Source organism: Neomonachus schauinslandi, chromosome 6, assembly GCF_002201575.2.
Source record: "Neomonachus schauinslandi chromosome 6, ASM220157v2, whole genome shotgun sequence".
Classification (NCBI taxonomy): domain Eukaryota; kingdom Metazoa; phylum Chordata; class Mammalia; order Carnivora; family Phocidae; genus Neomonachus; species Neomonachus schauinslandi.
This window is the reverse complement of record NC_058408.1, coordinates 23,441,489-23,457,961: the sequence shown is the minus strand read 5'-3', so window position 1 is coordinate 23,457,961 and position 16,473 is coordinate 23,441,489. Positions and strand designations below refer to the sequence as shown.

Genomic DNA, 16,473 nt, shown 5'->3' with positions numbered 1-16,473 from the left:
AATTTATAGCAGGCTGGACAGAAGTACAGTTGTCTTGGAGACATCTGGGACTTGTGGCTGGTGTCTGAAATGGGAGTCGTCTTGTGGGACTGAGCCCCTTAACCTATGGGGTCTGTGCCAACTCTGGGTAGTGTCATAATTGAATTGAATTGTAGGACATCCAGTTGGTGTCAAAGAATTGGTGTCAGAATGCAAAGAGTCATGTCTGTAAATCATATCACTTTGTAGTCAATGATAGAGCAAAATGATAAAAATTGGAGATTGCATCTGGGAGAAATAAGTGAGACTATCAGATTTATTTTTTAATATATTTGCTGTGTAAACAAGTAGCAAATTCTATATATTCTCAGTTTAAATTCAAACCAATAAATATTTACTGAGCACCTGTTATGAGCCAAATACCTTGCTCAGTGCTAGAGGTTACCAACAGAATAAATACATGGAATTTATAATTTGATGGGAGGCATAGATATATAGGAACAAACAAAAACACTTGACCTTACTTTTTTTTTTCTGTCCAAACAAGTTGGACTACCTTTTATTTATAATCATAGTATTAGAATGGCTGAATGGAGTTTGGTGCCATCTGCCTACACTGGCTTTGATTCATTAGGAAATTTTTTTATCCCGTTTTTAAGAAAATATTTACCTTTTCCCATGGCTGTCCAGAAAGAATTTGAAGAGAATACTGATATTAGTTTCTATTTCCTTTAAATATGGAAAAGCATTACCTGATCCACTCTAGAGGAGTGATAAAATGTTATTTATGTGGATAATTATTTTAATATGTAAATTTATCTCTTAAGAATGTGCATAGTATTATGATTTCATAAATATGTCCAAAGTTGCCATAGGCTGAATGTTTGTGTCCCTCCCCAAAATTCATATATTGAAACCTAGGCCCTGATGTGATGGTGTGGGCCTTTGGGAGGTGAGTAGGTCATGAGGGTGGAGCCCTCATGAGTGGGATTAGTGCTTTTATAAAAGAGACCCCAAAGAGCTCCTCCACCATGTGAGGACCCAGGGAGAAGATGACTGTCTATGAACCAGTATGGGGTTCGATCCCCTGACCCTGAGATCATGACCCGAGCCTAAATCAAGAGTCAGACACCTAACTGACTGAGCCACCCAGGCGCCCCCTTAATCAGTTTTTTAGGAACAAAACATATGCAACGATCCTTTGGAAGTAGTCTGAAAACCAAAAAATAGTCTAGACTTAGCAATGAGTCATTCATTTGAACTCCTGTTAGTTTTTCAAAATCATGACATAATTTTCATTGACAGCCCTTCATGTCATAAAACTTCCGCAAGAAATGTATGCACCCTTTGTTTTTCTTCCAAGGACTCGGGTATATTTAGATATTACCCTTAAACTCATAGGCTTCCTTACTTAAAACTAGTCTCTTGAATGATGCTTTTATTCTTAATGAAGGTAAAGCAAACTCTTTTTTCAAGTACCCCTCAAAACATCACATCTACACCGATAACCTAGTCAAACAATGTGGATTTTCTCCTCTAATTATTATGTCAAGGTTGTTTTCTAACCTTTTCTGTTCCAAAATTTCCCCCAATGGGGACTGCCAACTGCTTCTGCAGACAGTTTAGTTGGTTCTAATTCTTCATCTCTTTTCAGCGAGGTACCAGCATTTCACAAGCTGTTTTGTTTTTCAGGCCTTCCATCATCATGGGGACTATTGTTGATTTAGCCTGTTTTAGTAATTTTTAAAACTATAGTTGTGTTTTATGAGTTACAACTTTTGAATATCATTAAATAGTACAGAACTTACCTTTATTTTTGAAAAGTAAATACACATAGTTTATTTCATAGTTTTATAAAAGCACAAAAAAGAACAATGTTTGCTTTTCTCCAAACTGAAGCTAATAAAAGTGTAAATATTTTAAATCTCTTGTTCTATAAAAAAGCAAAAATAATAAGATCATGCATATGGAATGCATGATTTCTTCCTATTTGGCAAACTTGTCTCTTAAGGTTCAACTATGATATCATTTCATGTATGACACTATCTGCATCCTCCTTAGGCTTCCTTAATACTTGGACTTCTGCAGGCTTATATCACATGGTTTTGTAGATGCTTGATTTTAAGTCTGTCTTCTATGTAAAACTGAATACCTGCAAAACTGGAATCTTCTGTTAATTACCTCGGCATCCTACCAACCTAGTTCAGTGCTTGATATATAACAGTTCATGGATAAGTGTTTCTTGATTACACAGCTTCATTTTTTATGAAGCCATAGGAATATTCTGTAGCCAAAACTTTCTTCTATTTTTTTCTTAATTTAATACACAGTGTAAATGTGTTTTTAATTTACTGTGTTATTTCTGATATAAGTTACTGTTTAAACAAGATGTGCACTAACAGATCCCTTGACTCATTTCCAACTGTGTATCTTATTGTCCAAAGCGGAAATCAGGAGCCTGACCATGCAATTAGGTGATACAGATAAATAAAGTGAATCATATGTAAGAAAAGATGAATCTCATAAGGAGCAGATGCTTTCAATTCTGGCCAGTTGTTGACATGACCTATGATATCAGATTTTCCAAATTTAAAAGGAATCAGAAATTTAGGCTTTTATGTTAAATGTTGGAACTTCTTAGACATCAGTAAATATATGTGGGCCAAATGAAATTCCTCTGTAGTTACGATCTGGATTATCTATTGCCAAAGTATAAAACTTCTAGCTTGTATGTTGCTTTTGCGATGCAGAGAGGTAGATAAATGATTTTGTCACAATATCACATTGGAATGGACAGTAAGACTAAGTATAAATTATCTCCAATTCTTTTTTTTCCCACATATAATAATGGCACTTATAAAGTGCAGTTTAAGAAATTAATCCAACTTCTTCATCATCTAGAAGTAAAGAAAGAAATTGTGGAATGTATTCTCATCAGGATGGAATGAGTTACTTGAGCTCTTACTTTTTAATGTAACTTTAAAACTAGTAGGTCTTGAAAATAGTGTTTGTAAGATCTTTGGTGTTTTTTCTCTACTGTGAGGAAAGTTAATAATAAAAAAGGAGAGTAAATCACAAATGCAGAATTACTCACACAAGCAGAAGAGCAGTATCCTTGGCTGTGAAAGGGTTTTCTGAGGGTGTGAAGCATACTAGACATTTAGAGAGTGGGGAGGACTTGCAAAACTGATATTAAGAACAGTGAATTCTCCAAGATGAGAATGTTATCCATACTGACATGAAACCTGAATCTGGGGAAAGAATTTTAGGCTTTCACCAGACAACCAATCTGACTCAACAACAGTCCATGCAAGGAGGAATGGAGAAGTCATCTACAAACGACCTACATGTACTGTTCAAACGAAGCATTCTTGACACCTAGGCTCCTAAATTAAAGAATATACTATGATATAATGGAAACAGACAAAAATGGGGGTACCACTTGCTTATTTTACCCTTTATTCTCTCCCTACAATCCCAAGTGAGGGTATTCTTATAGTCTAGACAGTCTTCTCAACCACATCGATGTGATAGATGTGGTGGAATAACTCCTCTTGCTACTTGGAAGGGCTGAGTCTGTGTCCCAACCTCATCACCTTCACAACAAGCAACAAGAGTAGCCCTCTTTCGTTCCTTGAGTAATACTCTTTGGCACACAGTTTTAAAATCTGGGTATGGGAGGCTTTCCTTCTCTTGAGGAGCCTCCAAATTTGCTACATTGGAAACAGGAGCTTCCTTGCATTGCCTCAAAGAACAAGGACTGATTTTTTTATTTGCTTAGCTGTATCTATCTTTCCAAGTAAAGCTGGCAACAAATAAAACCAGCATTTTTGAGATTACTGTTTGCTAATTACAAGATTAACTTAGATTCTTAAGAAACTCCTTACAATCTTACACAAACATTTGCTCTCATGTCTTCATTCATTAATGGAAGATAATAGCAACAGAATTTTTCAGAAGAAACTCCCACACACTGCAATACGCACAACACGCTGTTTTCTTTTCTTCTCTTTTCTTTTCTTTTCTTCTTTTCTTTCTTTCTTTCTTTTTTTTTTTTTTTGGCATTTACAGAGTGTAGTTGCATTTGCAGTTTGGTGTGGCTGACACAACTTAAAAGGCATTTGGAGAAATGAAAACTCAGATGAGAGAGAGTTGGAAGCCACTGGATGTGGTGGCTTCTACCTGCCTATTTTTGTGTCCTTACATATATTCAGAATATCCAGAATATTCAAAAGCAAAACTTCCAGGTGTTATGATATGTTATGTGGCTTTAGGCTTTGTTTGTTTTTTTACATCTTATTAAATGCTTTTATTGTGTTTGTTCCTTTTATTATATTACCTCAAGTCCTTTGCAGAAATATTTACGAAGAGTAAATACTCTTAATGATGGAAAACAAACTGATGGTTACCAGAGGGGAGGTGGGTGGGGGATGGTTAAGTGGGTGATAGGGATTAAAGAGTGCACTTGTGATGAGCACCGGGTGCTGTATGGAGGTGTTGAATCACTAAATTCTATACCTGAAACTAATATTGCACTATATGTTCACTAACTGGAATTTAAATAAAAACTTTTTTAAGAAGAGTGAATACATGTTTAGTGTATGAGAAGATTAGCCTTCCTTATAAACATTAAAGGGACATATTAAAAATACAGCTATGTATACTTACTATAATGTGTGAAGTAATGTACATTCATACCTAACAACTATATAATGAAAATATCTTCTTCACCTATGTCAGGAAAAGTTAAGCAGAAAAGCATAAATTATAGAGCCCTCACAAATTTTTCTATTTCAAATTTCTGAACAGAAAGAACGAGAGAAAGGTTCTAATTTGGCCTTTATGTTTCGGCTGCCTTTTGCTGCTGGGAGGGTGTTTAGCATCAGTATGTTGGACACTCTTCTCTATCAGGTATGCAGTGTTTCTTTTTTCTCTCTAAAATGTTTATTCTAATTTCATTTAAATTTTATTAAATGAATAATACATCTAGTGTTTCTCATGGAGCTGTTAACTTATAATGGGCCCTAGAAGTAATTCATTTGTGTATTTAATGACACATGTGCCTATGAAACATTGTGTAAGGAAATTTTTCAGAATAATGAAAGATTATTTTTCAGAGTAATCTATGAAATAATTTTTAGTCATTCTTTAGCATCAGTGTCCTACAGTGTTTTTTGTGACATTTTAATATATTTTGCTTATTACTGTAAGCATGTTACCAGAGTAAAAAAAGAAGGTAAGAACAAAATGACTATATTAAAAAAAAGACAACCTTCTTCATAATGCACATTTAAAAAAAAATAAGACATCAAAATCATGTCAATAAACTGATAAACCAAGGATATTTTAAATATCCGCTAATTACCACCTGCTTTAGAAAAAATATAAAAAGATCTTGCAACAACTAAGAACCATTTAGTTTGTTCCTGAATGCCAAACTTAAAATAAATAAATAAATAAAATTGTCATTTGATCATAGCTAAGAAATTTATAGAGATATTATTTTGCACCAATATATTTTAATCTTTTTTTAACTCTACCAGATACTGAATAGCACTAATATTTCATATTCTCTGATTCAAGTAATCAGACAATTTATAAATATTTCTATTAAGAGAAAACAGATATTCATGGAGTTTTAAATTATTTGATAATTTTAATCTCAAGCATTCAAACATTTTGTTGTGCTATTTTCTTTTTGATTATGTATTTTATGTACCCTCTTCTGCAATGCTTGGCTGAATAAACTAATCTGAAGATGGCTAAAGCTTTTCTACTGGCCTTTGGGCTAATTATGCCCAGGAATATGCTTCTAGCAATGTCACAAACCATCTGCTTATGTCAGATGAGTGCAGGAACAAACGCAGCAAAGGAGAATAAGCACTCTTGTTCACCCTAAACTTTCCAGACACGTTATCTGGGCACTCCAAGAGGGGGGCTTCCACCTCACATACCATTACCACGCACATACTTCTGATCTCTTAGAGAGGGGATTGGAGGGGAGGAATTGTTTGAAGAACAATGCTGAAACTGAAGATTTTACGTCAATAGCAGTCAAATGCTTGATGTCATTATGCACCAGTGGTTTTCAGATTTTTTAGCCCTGGTATCTTATGTTTAAATAAAATCTCATGAGAAAGTCTAATAGATGGACTAAACAGAAGAGGAATTGTTCTACGGAAGTGGAATGCAATAGTTCTTTCTTTCTCTTCATTTTTACCTTATGTTATTTTGTTGTAAGTACACAAACAGGAGTTAATTTTTTCTGAAGCTACTGCAGAAAGGGTGAAGCAGAACAATAATTTTCAAAGTAGTAACTGCCTATTTAGCTTTGCCTGATGTCAGACAAGATACGTTATGTTTCATGTTTTCAGATAAAGAGTACTGATTTATTGATTAAAAATAAATATTAGAAATCAGATATAATTCCTAAAAGTGCCTGTCACCACTGCTCTTGGTGGCCTCTGTTAGTTCATGTTACAACTACCAGGATACTAACACACCTCAAAACCAAACTGCCTTTTCTTTGGCCTGAGGAAAGGGAATGGATATGGTTCCTTTGTTCTTGTTTAGAAGGCAGGATTTAGTTTTCTGATGCTAGCTGTTGGTAAAATAGTAATGAACAAAGGAGCCTAGTAAATTTATTTAAAAGGTATTAAAAAAATATTTGCGATGCAAAATAACTAGATGAGTATTTAAATTTTTCATTTGTTTAACACTTGAAGATTAAATTCAAGACAGTCATTTCATACAATCTATGAAATAATTATTACATGTTATGGTGAAGTGTGCTTGTATCTGTTGAAAGTTTTTCTTTTCACTCAGAACTAAGAAAAAATTCATGAAATTGAAAGCATTGTTAACTTAATACTCTGTTGAGCAGTGTTCTAGCAATATATCAAAATATATCTTATATACTAGCACATCAAATAGTCTGATAATGATATTTAATACTAAATTATTAATTCATTAATATTTAGATTTACTGAAATATTAGAAATTTAATCTACTAGCAAAGAGCTTAATCCTAAAAAACCTTTTGGAATTGCAAATTTCAGTTTTCAAGTTTTTTTAATATTCTCTATTTTAGCTCATAGTTTTTTGTTATTAAAAAATCTAATTAAAATCTGTTTTATCATGGGGCACCTGGGTGGCTCAGTTGGTTAAGCGACTGCCTTCGGCTCAGGTCATGATCCTGGAGTCCCGGGATCGAGTCCCGCATCGGGCTCCCTGCTCAGCAGGGAGTCTGCTTCTCCCTCTGACCTTCCCCCCTCTCATGCTCTCTCTCTTTCATTCTCTCTCAAATAAATAAATAAAAATCTTAAAAAAAATCTGTTTTATCATGTCTAATAGTACATAAAACTTAAGCATGTCCAGGATATTCTAGTGAATAATTATTCCCCATATTTCTTCGTGGACAATTTACCTGTACCTGTGTATTTAAGACACTGAGAAGATAGATTTTTACTTCCTTTTTTTGTGGGGGTTTAATGATGTGTTATGAGAAGTAACCTTTTAGAAATGGTAAGATGTTCTCACTGAGCTATTCTGTACATTTCATACACATAATAAATACATATGTTGTTTATATTGCAGTCATTTGTAAAGGATTATATGATTTCTATCACCAGACTTCTGTTGGGATTGGACACTACTCCGGGATCAGGGTTTCTTTGTTCCGTAAGTTAATATTTGCTGGAATAGAAGATTGTTCTAATAGATGTTTCTGAAATCCATCTATAATGTACTTTGGCTAATACGTGCTCAAAGAATATCTTCACAGTTTTTTAGTTCTCTAAAAAATTTTCAGAGAAAACATTATTTTAAATTAATCATGAAAACAGCCATTCTATACAAAATTCAGAACAAGTGTTTTTTTTCTAGCTGGCATTTGATACTGATGGTTTCTGACATAAGATGCCACACTGTTGAGGAAAACAGTGACCATTAAGTTTAATCCCACCTCTTTTTTTTTTTTATAAATGAATATACTTTATCCAAGTGTATTCAATGAAATGACTTGCCAACATTTCACATTTATGATAAGCAAAGGGGGACTAGTACTTATGCCTCTGTCTGGGAGCCCTAGGCTCATTTTGTTACACCCTTTTGTCAACATGAGCATTATTAGGACTTTAGATGGACAATTTCTTTTTGTGCTGGAGTGTCTTTTGCATTTGAAAATTTGTAGCATCAGCAGACCTTGTCTGCTAAATTCCAGGAGCAGCTTGTAGTCATTGCAACATTCCAAAAATCTACACCTGTTTTCCAACACCTCCCAATTACGAGTGACTACTACTGGCTACCGATACTGAACTAGCACAGTGTTGTGCTGCCACAAATTCAGTAGTTGGTCTTCTGAAGTTTGTGGAACCCCGGGGATAAGCTAAGGTAGAGTCCCATAAATAAGTTCAGTACATGCATAAGCACTTATGAAATGTCACTTTGAGATTTCAAAATATTCATACATTTAGCCTTTAAAAAATGAAAAATAACCCCTGAGGTTTTTTTTTTTTAATAACTCATGTATCTTATAGATGAAAATCACTGAGGATGACCTGTGGATCAGAACTTATGCCAGACTTTACCAGAAGCTGTGCTCTTCTACCGGAGATGTTCCCATTGGAATCTACAGGACTGAATCTCAGAAACTTGCTACATCTGAGGTTTGGAAATAACAAAATTTTCCAGTTTTAATGATTAATTTGATTGACTATAGCCATTCCTAATCTTGGAAATGGATTTCTAAAAAAAGTCAGAAAGTGAAAAAGAATGCTCTCTGAACACACAGTGTCAGTTCTCAGAGGCAAAATATTTAAGTATTTGTTGAAGTAAACTATATCAGAATTCCCTAAAATGTTGTTGGCTAAGGGACTCTTCTAGATTTTGTGAACTTTGGGCTCTGAATGCCTTCTGTAGGTCTAGGATTTTGCATGTCTAGGTTGTCAGGAAGCAGATTAATTTTAAGCAACCTTCTGACATGTAAGGGCAGTTTTCAGGGCAAGCCATATAGCTTTTTAATATACTCCTTATTTCACATATACACATTTGGAAGGAAGTTAAACAAAGTTAGTAAGCATTGAAATTCACATTTCTCAAACTCTAGATTAAAGACTACTCTGAAACCAAGATAAAACTCCAGGAGTACTACCAGACCTTCCCAGAGGAAAGCTCAGTATTTTTAAAAGCAAACTAGAATCTGTTAATATGGAACAAAATTTCCAATGGCTTCATACAGCTAAAAACATCCACACTGATGTGGCCACAGTATGGTTCTAAATAGTTTTTATATCCTTGGTAAAACATCACCTTTTAAATTAGATTCTTTTATGAAATAAAAATTTTGGATAAATACACTATCCTACCAATATTTATAAAATTGTTTACTATAAATTATGGTTTGTATTCTTGAAATATTTTTCTTCTCAAATATCTTAAAGTTATTCAAAATTTTGGTTAGCCATATCTATTTTTGTCTTATGCAAAGTTAACTAAGAGGCTCAGATCTGTTATTTGCATTTTAGTAGTCCATGCAGCCATTAAACTGGTTTATATTAAAATCACTGAATCCATATATAGCAAAAAAGAGCTTTATAGAAAGCATATGAGCAAAGGAGTGGATTTTTGTTTACTTGCTAAAATTTATGGTTTGACATTTAAATAAGTAATATTGGGGACAGCAGGAAATTGTTCAGTTTTTCTGAGATGCTTTCTAGCACTTTCACTGTAGATCAGGCATGCTAAAAGGAACTTTATTGCCATCTCTGCTACTTTGTAGGATAGTTTGGCTAGATATGCCTAAAATTTTAAGAATACTGTATCTAAAAAATTAGTATTTGATTAAAGGTTAAGAGAAGACAAGTGCTTTCACACTTAAGCAATTAACCACTTATTTGAGCTTGTTAAGTACAAAGAAAGTTTCCATTCACCAGAGTATTATTATGCTCTTATCTTATGTATAGCCTTTGTGAATTTGAACATAGTAAATTCTGCCCTTGGTCAAGTTCATATTCATGTCATCATTTTATATTATTAAGGAACTTTGTTGTGTGCTGTTTACATTATAGTAGGGAAAGGATAATTGATGGCAATAATTGTGTTGCCATCACAGAGCATTTAACATTACATTTTGGTCAGTTCTTCCCATCACATAAAAAGATCCTTCAATAAAATGCTTATAAATCCCCAAAACTCTAGCTTGTATGAAAAACACACATCTTTGGGAAGATAAAAGGAAACTAAGTTAAATAAAGATAACTTCTGTCTTCCTATATTGAATTCAATTCATCTTTTGGCACATATATTTTTACTTAAATTTTATATTCTGCCTATTGTGTAAAAATTGAGGCAACCTAAATAATTAAAGATAAAAATGAAACCATCAAGGGGCGCCTGGGTGGCTCAGTCAGTTAAGCGGCTGCCTTCGGCTCAGGTCATGATCCCAGGGTCCTGGGATCGAGCCCCGCATCGGGCTCCCTGCTCAGCGGGGAGCCTGCTTCTCCCTCTCCCTCTGCCTGCCTCTCTGCCTACTTGTTCTCTCTATCTCTCTGTCAAATAAATAAATAAAATCTTTAAAAAAAAATGAAACCATCAAGATTTTTTACAACACAATATATTAATAGAGACAGAGAAATTAATGTTATCCTACATTTAAAATAAACTGAGTGTTACAGTTGAGCCAGAATTCTACTTTTACTTTCCTGGTAAGGCAAAAATAGAACTGTTGAATTATATAGTAATTATAGTCTGATACATGAAAGGATAAAAGTTAATCTTGAGACAGATTTGCTATTAAAAGAACATGTATATTATAGGTTTTCTTATTTAAAAGGCTTTAGATAACATGAAGAACAGTATCTATCTTCAATCGGAGTTTTACAAGATACAAAAGTGCCATTAAAGTGAATATCCTTTAAGTTAATCTTTTATTTTTTTTTTTAAAAAGGACATCAATTAAATAATAACACAAAGACATTGGATTTTGTATGAAGAGGAAAATTTTTTTTCCTGATTATATAAAAATAAAGAATAAGACCTTAATGTCTCTCATGAGATGAAAGATGGGCTCATACATTCCACCACCTTTCTCAAATATCAGATGGTTCAAGAAAAGTCAAGCGTTAGAATTCAGGTGATTTATCTTTGCCCCACATGCCAATTTTCTCTTACTTTAATTAAAGAAAGACACCGATTTCAGGAGGTAGAAACTTCATCTAATAATTAGAATTGAAGAGTCTAACATATTCTTGCATAAATGTCTGTCAGATTCCCATTCCCCCTCACAGTTCACATAGCTGTAGCATGCAGGCAAAGATTGAAGGTTTGTTTCTATGGCGAGAGGACACAGATACTCTGTGGATTGAAGGGACAGGTGAGGGCAATAATACCACACTAAATTCAGAGAGCTAAGTGAAAGGTCTATTCTGTATACTGTACCCTTCAGCAGCAGATTAGCGATCTTCCCTAGGGAATCTGAATAATCCAAGTGAAATGCCTAAAGATGTAGACATGGGACATTCAGTAATCCGGTGGTCACCTTGAAACTCAATAAAAAAAATCTCACCCAGAGCTTTCAATAAATGTTATTAGTCCCCTACTTTTAAGTAGGAGAAGACAACTAAAAATTCCCTATGTTGGGAAATAGAATGAACCACAAAGGCACAAAATAAACAGGAAGGAAAAAAACATGTAAGAAGGGCAGATCAATGAGGAAGAAGACAATTTCAAAACATGAAATAAAGTATTTACCCAAGAGAAATAAAAATATATCCACCCAAAGATTTGTATACAAATGTCCTTGGCAGCATTGTTTATAATAGCCAAAATTTGGAAACAACCTAAATGTCCATCAACTAGTAAACAGATAAGCAAAATGTGGTATATCCATACAATGGAATACTGTTTATCCATAGAAAGAAACTACTTATATGTGCTATTACTTGGATGAACCTCAAAAATACTAAGTTCAGTGAAAGAAGGCGGATACAAATTGTATGATTTCATGTTATGAAATGTCATAAAAAGTAAATGTATGCAGACAGGAAGCAGATTAGTGATTGCCTAAGTCAGGGGGAGGTGGAGGAAATGGGAAACCAGTTAATGAACATGATGGGGTTTATTGGGGTATTGGAAATATTCTAAAACTGATTTATGGTGATGATTATGCAACTTGGTAAATTTACTAAATATCTCTGATTTTATATTTGAAAATTATAAATGTCAAATATGTATCAGTAAAATTATATATTGAAAAGCTAGAATTAATATTATTAGAAAAATAAGATATTACTGGGGCACCTGGATGGCTCAGTTGGTTAAGCAACTGCCTTCGGCTCAGATCATGATCCCAGGGTCCTGGGATCGAGCCCCACGTCAGGCTCCTTGCTCAACGGGGAGCCTGCTTCCCCCTCTCCCTGTGCCTTTTATGCCACCTGCTTGTGCTCTCTCTCTCTGTCGGGTAAATAAATAAAATCTTTAAAAAAAATAAAAAGGAAAAGAAGATATTGCAAAGATGAAAGACGAACAGGAAACTGAATTTTTATCTTTTTTTTTTTTTGAGAGATAAGGAGGAGATGGGATGGGCAGAGGGGGAGAAAGAATCCCAAGCAGGCTCTGTGCCCAGTGCAGAGCCCCATGCAGAGCTGAGATCATGACCTGAGCCAAAATCAAGTCAGATGCTCCACCAGCTGAGCCACCCAGGCGCCCCAGGAAACTAAAGGAACATTTAGGAAAAAGAAAACCTTGGGAATTGAAAATATGATAGCAGAGGTAAAAAAAGTTAACATCATAAAGTTGAGGAAAGGGGCGCCTGAGTGGCTCAGTCGGTTAAGCATCTGCCTTCAGCTCAGGTTATGATCCCAGGGTCCTGGGATCAAACCCCACATCGGGCTCCTGGCTCAGCGAGGAGCCTGCTTCTCCCTCTCCCTCTGCCTCTCTCCCTGCTCATGCTCTCTCTCTGTATCTGTATCTCTGTGTCTCAAATGAATAAATAAAATCTTTAAAAAAAAAATAAAGTTGAGGAAATCACCAAGAAACTAGAGCAAAAATTCAAACATGGAAACAGTAAAGAAAAGATAAGATTAGAGGACTAGTCCAGGAGGTCTAAGATCTGAATGATAACACTTCCATACAGAAAGAATGCAGTAAGATATCAGTGTCATAATTTAAGAATAATCCCAGAATAGTAGTGTGTTAATTTCCAAATGGGAAGGGTCACCAAATGCTCAGTATAATGAATTAAAATAGACTCACATCAAGACACAGCACCATAATATTTCAGAATATTGAAGCAAAGGAGAAGGTGCAGGAGGAGAGCAAGGGGTAGGTCACATGCAAAATATATTTGGGATTTTTCAAAAGCAACACTGTAAGCCAAAAGACAATGGAACAATTCCCTCAAGATCTTGAGGGAATATTTCCAAACGAGAATTCTATATTCAGCCAAACCTATCAAACTTGTGTAAGAGTAGGATAAATCATATTTCAACATTGTCTCCAAAAACATTCTACCATGCCTACTTCCTAAAGAAACCACTCCCACCAAAAGGAATGAATACACTGAGAAAGGAATCATGGTATGGAGGAAACCATACATTTTATGGAATCCAGGCAACAAATATGAAAGCCAAGGAAATGCCCAGGATGGCAGTGAAAAGACCATCAGACCTAAAGGAACCTGGAATGGGTTAGAGGATTTCAGAGAGATTTCTTCAGGAAGATGAAATCTATAGAATATCTTACATATCTCAATGTCTTAAAGAAAGATTAAACAATTACCAGAGATCTCAGGGTGAATTACATACATTTATAATTAAGCAATTATAAAAATAACAAAGTTGTTAACTTTAGGAATATATTATCACCACCACCAACAACAAAAAAATGTATGCAGGAAATTAATAGTAACAATGTTTCCTGTATAGCTCATCTGTAAATTGCACTTAGTCATAATGTGCCCTCAATTTTGATCTAACCAGAATTACACTTGAACAATTTTGAAATGATGAGAAATGGCAAAGGTACTGGAATAGGCGGAAAAGTTTAATTTCTTTTCTTCCAGAGTGTGAAGTGAAGATGAAGGCAGAAACTGAAAAAAAAATAAAATAAAATCAAGCATGTTATAGAGAAACTGAGATAAAGACCTACATATCCAGTTAAAAGAGATAAAAGTAGATGTGTCCTAGGGAAATAAAAATGATCATGGTGGAAGCTTCTATTTTTCAGAACAAATCGTAACATTTTCTGACAACACAATGTATTTATAACTAATAAAAACAACTAATAGATTTATAGTCATATGGTAGTTGCATTAGACATTGATCATTTTTTCAGATTATACTTTTAAGTATTAAATTCTGTCCTATTCTATGGATAATTTTTTATTAAGTGCCAACATTTCATATCAGAACGTGGTAGGAATAAACACAGGTAAAAACGAAGCCTTGCTTCCTTATTTCATGGAGTTTAAAAAAATACAGTTTAAAAGCAGATGCAGGATTTCATGCCACATCATTTTCTAGTGTGTCTTCTCATGTTCTATGTATAGAAAAAAAGCTATTTAGCTTTGTCTGTGGGAGTAGGGGAAACAGTCAATACTTAGAGCAGATGTCTTTGGGAAGACAAATGATGATAAAGAATATTTATAATTAAAATTATAAAATGTACAAAAGACCTGGAATACAATCTCAGTTTTTTGGTGGGCTGAATATTGGTGGAAGGAGAATTCATACAAACACAAAGAATAAAGTGGAGGTGCATACAGTGACTCAAAAATCAGTCCATGGATACAGCTATATTATAGGGTGCAGCTGGATCCTGCCCCTTTTTACCTGGTTGTGTATCACCTTGCCAGAGCTTCTACCACCATCTATATATGTCTGTTTAAGGGAATCTTTATAAACATCAAAATCTCCTGGTTCAAAAACATAGGAGGCATAGGGACTAATGCAGCTCTTGATGACAAAGAGGAACTATACTTCTGTCCATAATCCTTTATCCACAATTCTGAAATCCAAAAAGCTCAGTAAATTTATTTTACCTCACTTTATTTGGGAAATTTTAATATTACTCCATGTCAAGTGAATATTCTTACTTTTCATTGCAGATATATTATTATTTTTATTGTGAAGTTTATTATTAAATTTTATTATTAAATTTATTATTTTTTATTATGAAATGCTGCCCAATTTTTTATTATGAAATGTTACCCAAATGCTAGGGACATTTCCTACCATACAGTATATGGTATAGTACTACCTTTCCAAAATCCGATAAATTCTAAATTAATAAACATATTTGTTTCTATGGTTTTTGGTAAGAAAATGTGGAACTGTATTTACCTCCAGTTTTCCAGTGTACATTTGCTTGAAGTGTACTATAACCATCGAAAATTTTACTAGAAATTAGAGATCATTTAAAAACATATTAAAGTACCAACATCTTTTCAATGTACACAATAAATTTGTGAAATATGTTACTCTGATTGTTGGTCACTTTTTTTTTTAATTAAGATTTTATTTATTTGACAGAGAGAGACACAGTGAGAGAGGGAACACAAGCAGGGGGAGTGGGAGAGGGAGAAGCAGGCTTCCCGCCGAGCAGGGAGCCCGATGTGGGGCTCGATCCCAGGACTGAGCCACCCAGGCACCCTGTTGGTCACTTTCATAATAGCAAATCTTATAACTTTAAAGCATTTGATATAATGGAATAATCATTGATTTTCCCATCTACCAATCATTAAGTCCTTACTCTTAAACTGGAACATAGTTGGGGCGCCTGGGTGGCTCAGTTGGTTAGGCGACTGCCTTCGGCTCAGGTCATGATCCTGGAGTCCCTGGATCGAGTCCCGCATCGGGCTCCCTGCTCGGCAGGGAGTCTGCTTCTCCCTCTGGCCCTCCCCCCTCTCATGTGCTCTCTGTCTCATTCTCTCTGTCAAATAAATAAATAAAATCTTTAAAAAAAACTGGAACATAGTATTTTTAAATGTATTATTGAAATTAGTTTATCTTTTGCAAAATCACATTAATAAAATTATTATTTTTTTTTTTAAAAGATTTTATTCATTTATTTGACAGAGAGAGAGAGAGAACAAGTAGGCAGAGAGGCAGGCAGAGGGAGAGGGAGAAGCAGGCTTCCCGCTGAGCAGGGAGCCCGATGCGGGGCTCGATCCCAGGACCCTGGGATCGTGACCTGAGCCGAAGGCAGCGGCTTAACCGACTGAGCCACCCAGGTGCTCCTAATAAAATTATTTTAATAAGGATTGAGATAGGATAGTTTTGAAATTCTAGCTGCCCACTCTCTCCCATTATTCACTCAAGCAACGTTTTTATTCTCTTGGGCCATGTGTTAAGAATCCTAAGATAAACAGTTTTAAGGAGCCTATAATCAAATGTTTATTATGTTTTTTTTTTACATTTGTATCAACAGTTAAAAAGGTAGATAATTTGCTAGACTTGAGTTATGTTACACCAAAGAATATAATTGAAAATTTTATTT

The 16,473-nt window shown here is 34.6% G+C and overlaps 1 protein-coding gene across 3 annotated transcripts in view; it reads left to right on the top strand.

Moving 5' to 3' along the window:
* KCNT2 (potassium sodium-activated channel subfamily T member 2) overlaps positions 1-16,473 on the top strand; it is a 377,441-nt gene that overhangs the window by 316,016 nt on the left and 44,952 nt on the right. For all 3 annotated transcript variants that reach the window (XM_021686661.1, XM_021686660.1, XM_021686659.1), the window contains 3 exons: positions 4,789-4,890; positions 7,576-7,659; positions 8,517-8,645. In XM_021686661.1, the coding sequence (XP_021542336.1) occupies positions 4,789-4,890; positions 7,576-7,659; positions 8,517-8,645 (315 nt within the window). The remainder of the gene's footprint in view (positions 1-4,788; positions 4,891-7,575; positions 7,660-8,516; positions 8,646-16,473) is intronic.